The sequence below is a fragment of the Phaenicophaeus curvirostris genome, chromosome 21 (assembly GCF_032191515.1).
Source record: "Phaenicophaeus curvirostris isolate KB17595 chromosome 21, BPBGC_Pcur_1.0, whole genome shotgun sequence".
Classification (NCBI taxonomy): Eukaryota; Metazoa; Chordata; class Aves; order Cuculiformes; family Cuculidae; genus Phaenicophaeus; species Phaenicophaeus curvirostris.
Window position 1 is genome coordinate 11,123,645 of NC_091412.1, and position 6,456 is coordinate 11,130,100.

Consider the following 6,456-nt stretch of genomic DNA (forward strand, 5'->3'; position numbering starts at 1 on the left):
CCTGAACAGAAAGGGTTCCTATAGAAGTAACAGCTGTTTGAATTGCTTTCCCAGGGTTTGAAATTCTAAAGCAGATGCTGTCTGAGGAAAGAGTAGTCGCTCACCTCCCGCTGGCCAGGATCTGGGAGTGGCAGGTTGGGGTTGCGTGTCGCCAGACGGGGCACCAGCGCTTGAAGGCGATTCACCTGCTCTTGAAGATTCTGCAGTGCAGCACCCAGAGGTAAGAACGCTGCTCTGCCCTGTGCTCTGAGAGCAGAATCAATGTGAGGATGGATTAACAATCCAGTCAAATGCTGATATGAGTCTCTCTGAAGTAAATAACTTGTAAATCACCATTTCCGCTGGTACTACTAACCCGGTGATTGAGTTTGAGAAGGGATAGGTGCCTCAATGCTTATGCCTGGCGTGGGTATCACTTACGGAAATACAGTCAAAAAACGTTGAGCTTTGGTAGCGTCTCACAAATGTGTGTCATCACATTAATTCAACAGAAATGCTAGGAACAAAGACAACAGTGCTGGAATGCTGACACTCCTCTTGGTTATGTCTTTTCAGTTCAGAACAAGCAAAATCATGAAAGTAACAGCATCCTACTTGCAGAAACAGGCAGAAAATCCTGGTTACTTGCTACGTCATCACAATTTCATTTAAATACTTTTTTCAGGGACTGTGACCTCACCTTGTTGAAGCCACTTTGGCAGCTTTTCACCCACATGGACAACAACCTGTGTCACGACATGGCCAAGCCTGGCATTCTCCTTCCTCTCCATCGGGCACTTGCAGAGCTCTTCTTTGTTACGGAAAACAGAGTTACTGTAAGCAGCTCTTACATTTGGATCCCTGCTCTCCCCGGTGCTGGGAATGATGTGTAGTTCAGTGTTAAACTGAATGTGGTTTGTCTTTGTCTTGGCAAAGTTCACCAGAGCTTTAGAAACATTAAACACTCCAGAAACTTGAACAACTTTTCTGGTGGAGTCTGGTAGCAGATTCTAATAGAGGGACATCCTGATGCCTTTTGTATCATGGGACCTGAAGTAATAGTCGTGACTCTTCCTTGTGTGACAAAGGCAGGAGGCCCCAAAGCCAGTCTTTATTCTGAGAGGAAAGCTGCTCCGAGGGCTGGAGCGCCTCCCGTACAAGGACAGGCTGAGAGAGTTGGAGTTGTTTAGCCTGGGGGTGGGACTGGGTGATCTTTAAGGTCCCTTTGGAAACCCAAACCGTTCTGTGATTCTATTTGAGTGCAGTTTTTCTTGAGTTAGTCTTGAACTTCGCATACCAACAGTCTGTATTGACCTGATTTCTGTGGTCTCAAAACGTGCTCTAGTCTGGGAGAGTCATGTGTGTAGGTCTGATGCCTTTGGTTCTCGGGGACTGCTATAATGACCAGCGTTTTAATGTTAATTAGTAGGGTGATATCTTTGCTAGAAACGTTGGTGTTCATTGAATGCTTTCTGGCTGCAGGAGCTTGGAATTCTACAGGAATATTTGCTTGCCTTAAATACTGAAGATCATCTTCATCGCTGCACAGCACAGGTAAGGAGGTTGCCGAGCACCAGAGATGTGTGGGTTCGTGTTATCTTTCTGGCAGACAGAAATAATGAATAATTTGATTGCCCAGTGGAGTTATATAAAGTAGATATGAATGTACCTGAGCTTTACAGAGCCGGGACAGGCCTCAGAAGTTGTCAATGAACCATGCACAAATGTTCCTTAGTAGTCAGACAATGTGAACAGTGGCTGTTGGGTGCGACGAGGTAGATCTGTGCTACCAAACTGACCTCTCAACTGCCAAACTGCGGGGAAGGGGAAGGCCGTGTGGCCTTTCAGCAACTGGAAATGCAGTTGTCTTACTGAAATTGCCTGGATGTTTGACGATGATTGCTCTGCCAGGAGATGACCAGGCAGAAATAGGGTGGTTGTTCACCTACTTCTGTTGTCATCTCATACAGTTTTGATCTAAGGAGAACTTTTGAAGTAACTGTTTTTCCTTTTGTCTTCCAGGCCCTGAGAAACATTGCTGCTATCAGCCTTGCCATTAACTATCCAAACAAATCAACAAGTTTCTGGAATGTTTAATACTGGCTCAGGCCGGAGTGCATGGGATAGAGTAGTTTGTCCGTAGGACATTGGAACAAACATCTTAACTCCGTTCAGGAAAAGTTCCTTCAGCTTCAGTGTACGAGCACTCTGCAGCCTTCCTTCCACCTTGATGTAGAATTTGTAAAAGTAAAAGCGCACTTCAATGAAAAAGCACATCTTGAAGTAACTCACGCGTCGCCTCCAGTTATGTATGCACATATTGTAGCATGTTAGAGTAAACAGAACAATACCTTTTTTTATTCAGAGGAAGCAAACGAAAGAAAGTGGCTGAGGGGTGAGAGTGGAAGCCCCCAATGCTGGTATCACCAAGGAAGCTTGATTGATGGAATATGATAGCTTTTATAATATTGCTGGACTCCGAGTGATGCCGCCAGCAGCATCTGTTATGTGTCATCGAAGTGGAAGAGGCAAACCAGAACCTGGTGGGCTGCTGTGGGAGTGGTCCCCACGTGAATCCTGTCATGTTTGCTTTTGCTTTGAAGGCTGCTACCCAAGGAAAAGAACCTTAACTCTTTACTAAACTACAGGTTGTAAAACAAATTCTAGGTGATTTGCATAGCAGTTAAAGGATTCCAGTTTTGGAGCATCCTTGTGCAAGAGGTTAAATGTTTCTCCCGTTCCTTGGTTTGATCATCTGGATCATCTGTTTTTAACCTTAATTTATCTCCAAAGTGTCATTTTAAAGAGTACGTTATTCTAGCACAGGGAGCAAAGGCTGGCTGCCAGTCAGCAGCAGGAATATGAAGAACTGAGGAACTTACCCATTTCTTGAAGGTCACATCTTCACAAGAAATTATTCATGAGGCTTTTTTCTTTCAATGATTTCAATACCAGTGGCATAGGAGATCCTGGTCCTTCTCGGCAATGCTGGGAACCCAGACTGCCAGCAATCAGGGTGGGGGTTAATGATCAATCCAGTCTTATCCTATAGAGCAATAACTGCATTACTTTTAGTGAACGTGGAATGAATTGCAGACCTTCTATGCTGAAATAAATTGGCTCTCTTCCTACTCAGCTATGCCAGTATTCCCTTTCCAAAGAGTTAAAAAGAACATAGAAGGGTGCGTTTTGCATACTGCTATACAGCGTGGATAGCCGGTCTTGTCCAGTATGAATTCAGTGAACTTTTAATGCTAATTATTTCTACTTCTCTTCCTCCCCTCAGCGTCAGAATATGAACAAAAGGCACCCAGAAGCTTCAGTAGTAACTAAATGCAAGTTGTGTAAAGGCAGGGGCGCTGTCAGAAGGGAATATGCTTATTGACCTCAAACAAAAGGTGAGCGGTGCCTAAATAGCAGCGTGCACAAGGCACCACTTTGGGGGTGACCTCTGAATTGACGGTCTTGTCAGCTGGAGCTGGAATTTTAAGAGTGATTCGATCTCCCTCTAAGAGGGAGACGTGCAGTAATACATCCCCTTTTTCTTGGATAGCCTCTAGTGCTGTTGTTAGAGACGATTTGAATTCTGTTCAGGCAGGTGAGTGCAAAGTGAATGCTTCTTCAGGGGATGAGCTTGGATCAGAATGTGAGTATTCTGCCTGAAAGACCTAAAACTGAAGACCAAGCAGTGCTGTGCTGAAGCCGTTGCCTTCACGAGTGGAGTGGCCCTCTTAGCAAAGGAGAATGCCAGAATTCAGGAAGAACACACAATGTTTCAAAGACAAAAAGGACTCGGAGAGACTGCTCTGGAACCTCGCCTTGAGTGCACTGTTGCTGAAGGTTAAAGCCCTTCTTCCTTCCTGAATGAGATCACGAAGGGAAGGGAATTAGGGAAGCTGTGACATATCTTTAATGCATGGATCATTCTGTTCCCGCGTCTGAGTAATGTAGTTGAGTTTGCAGACTCGCTGCAGGAGTGTCGGAGATCCCTGAGGAACCGTATGTTCCGCACTTCCTAATAGCACGAACAGATTCTGGGAACGGGGAGTCGCTCCACCAAAACAAGATGTTCTTTAGTCTCCGTTAGGGAGTCGTGTCGCTGGGACAGGTGAGCGTTTTGAACTCGCTGCTCTTGAGCAGCAGGACTTCCTCTTCACTGCCTCGGTGCGGATCCGTGGCCGAGCAGCCGAGGGTGTGCGGTGGGCGGATTGCTGAGGCAGGAGCATGTGCTGGAGCTGCCTGGTTCCATCACAGGAGGCTTTTTTTTTTTCACATCAGGGATGCAGACTGTAAATAAACCGTTCATAGGACCTGCCACGGCTCTACCATACTCGCATCTTTTCTGTTTGACTGTCTTTTTGCTTTCTGTCTGAAGACCTGAGGCTGCAAGGGTAACGCAGGAGGAGCGGCCAGTGTTCCTTACTAGGCGACCCACTTAACGCTTCTACCAGCAGTAACTGGCCCTGGGAGCCGATCATCCTGCCCTGAAGGGGCTGTCGAGGAACAGTGTCCACTGAATATAATTTCTACCCACTAGATGGAACTGAAGGACTGTGACCTGAGCTGAGACTGAATCTTTTGCTGCCTTACAACTCAAATCATTCATTACAGATTTTTTAAGAGACAAGAAACACTGATTTTATTTTTTTTCCCCTTCTGATAGTTTTAAAGAAAGAGGAAGAGCAAACCAATAATAAATATTCATGATCAATCACGTTGAAAATCTTGTAGCAGTTCCAAGCGGATGTGAATGATGCTATTGAATAGTATAAAACTGTGTGGAAAACAGGTATGCTGAAAAAATGTGCCTAATATAAAACAAACAAAGTAAGTTGTCCTGCCTGAATCACCTATAATGTGTTGAAAAGAAACCGTATTGTTCCTAATGATAGATCTGACTTGCTTTCATTAAACAATTAAAGCAGAGAGTTTTATAATTTCTTTTCTTACGAGTTTACTACTTTGCAATTTTTATCAGTTGTTTAAAGTATCTCAGACCTTTAGATTTATTCCAGTTCAGTTCAACATGTAAAAAGAAAGTTACAGATGTGGGTAAAATATGCAAATGAAGAGAAATATATTGTACAAATTCTATAAAAACAACAAAGTCCAACACAGTGTCTGTTGTTTGTTTGCTTCTCTCCTCACTGTTAAACGCTTGGATTTGCAGCGAGATCCAGGGTGCTATTGGAATTAGAGATGCCATTCTGCTCCACCAGGCCTCCTCCCAAAAAATCAGAGTTAGAAGGATGGAGAAAGGTCCTTCTGCTTCCTTGGGGGGTTTTGCCTGCTCCCTTCCCAGCTCTCGGCACCCCTCGTGCAGAAGAGGAGACGCTGGTGCTCTCTGTCGCCTGTCGCAGGGTGAGTGGCTGCTACGGTCAGACTGTCTCTGTGAAAAGAAATCCCATGTTCACTTCTCAAGCGCATCCCGAGCTCTCGCCAGGCAGCCGAGCTCGCCGGCTGGGAACAGCGTGTCCCGTCGCGGGGCCCGGGAAGCGTGTGTTCCCGGCTGGGTGGCAGCCGTGGCATACGGCCTGGCGGGGCTGCCGCCCCCGCAGCGGCTGCCGGAGCTGGGCACAGCGAAGCCGCTGCCCACGGAGCTCGGCGGGGGAAGTTGGGCTCCTCCTGGAAACCCCACGCATGTCCCTGCTGCGACATCTCTGCTCTGGAGGGGTTCAAGGCCAGGTTGGATGGGGCTTGGAGCCCCTGATCCAGTGGGAGGTGTCCCTGCCCATGGCAGGGGTGGGACTGGATGAGCTTTGAGGTCCCTTCCCAAACCATCCCATGGTTTATGACCCCGTGGGAGCAATGAGCAGCCCCATCCATGACCACCTCATTTCCACAGGCCACCAAAGAACCCCCAGCCCAGCTCCAGCAGCGGCTGGAAGCAGCAGGTTTGTACCTGCTGCATGTTCCTACGCCCTCATCCTGAGTTTTCATCAGGAGCAGCCCCGTCGCCTTCCCTGGGAGCCCTGCCAGCTCATAAACTGCTTTTAATCTCAAAAGAAGGTCCTTTGTGCAGCCTTTTGTCAACAGGGCCTGTCCCATTGCTATAGCTACGGCCCCGGACACACCTGTTTGTTTTTCCAGCTCCTTTTTGTCGGATTTCTCTACCACCTAAATAAAAAGTACTGAGGAAAGCCCTGCCCTGGTCCTGCCCCTCATCGCCCTTCGCGGCCGAGGAAACTCCTCGCTCCCCAGGAACCCCTTTTCTCCAGGCAGCAGCGTTGAACCAGCTGGTGCCCCTCACAGGGCTTTTTTGGGGGCTTTTCCTTTTGCAGCGAGTTCCTTGGGGGAGCCAATTCCTTGGGAAGGGCACAGCGATGTCCCTGCAGCCCGTCAGCAGTGCGCTTTGAGGTCCCTTCCAACCCAAACATCCCACGGTGCTGTGATTCCATGAAACGATCCCGAGGGAGTTTCCCTTTATTTGCAAACCTTGCCCCTGTGCGAGGTGTTTCTCCTGCTCCAGGTTCAGGA

General features: G+C 47.4%; 1 protein-coding gene across 3 annotated transcripts in view; it reads left to right on the top strand.

The window, feature by feature from the left end:
* ZZEF1 (zinc finger ZZ-type and EF-hand domain containing 1) overlaps positions 1-5,092 on the top strand; it is a 50,859-nt gene extending 45,767 nt beyond the window's left edge. For all 3 annotated transcript variants that reach the window (XM_069874146.1, XM_069874147.1, XM_069874148.1), the window contains exons 52-55: positions 55-220; positions 665-815; positions 1,462-1,533; positions 2,002-5,092. In XM_069874146.1, coding sequence (XP_069730247.1) covers positions 55-220; positions 665-815; positions 1,462-1,533; positions 2,002-2,076 — 464 coding nt within the window. In that variant the 3' untranslated portion in view covers positions 2,077-5,092. The remainder of the gene's footprint in view (positions 1-54; positions 221-664; positions 816-1,461; positions 1,534-2,001) is intronic.
* The last annotated feature ends 1,364 nt before the right edge of the window (positions 5,093-6,456 follow it).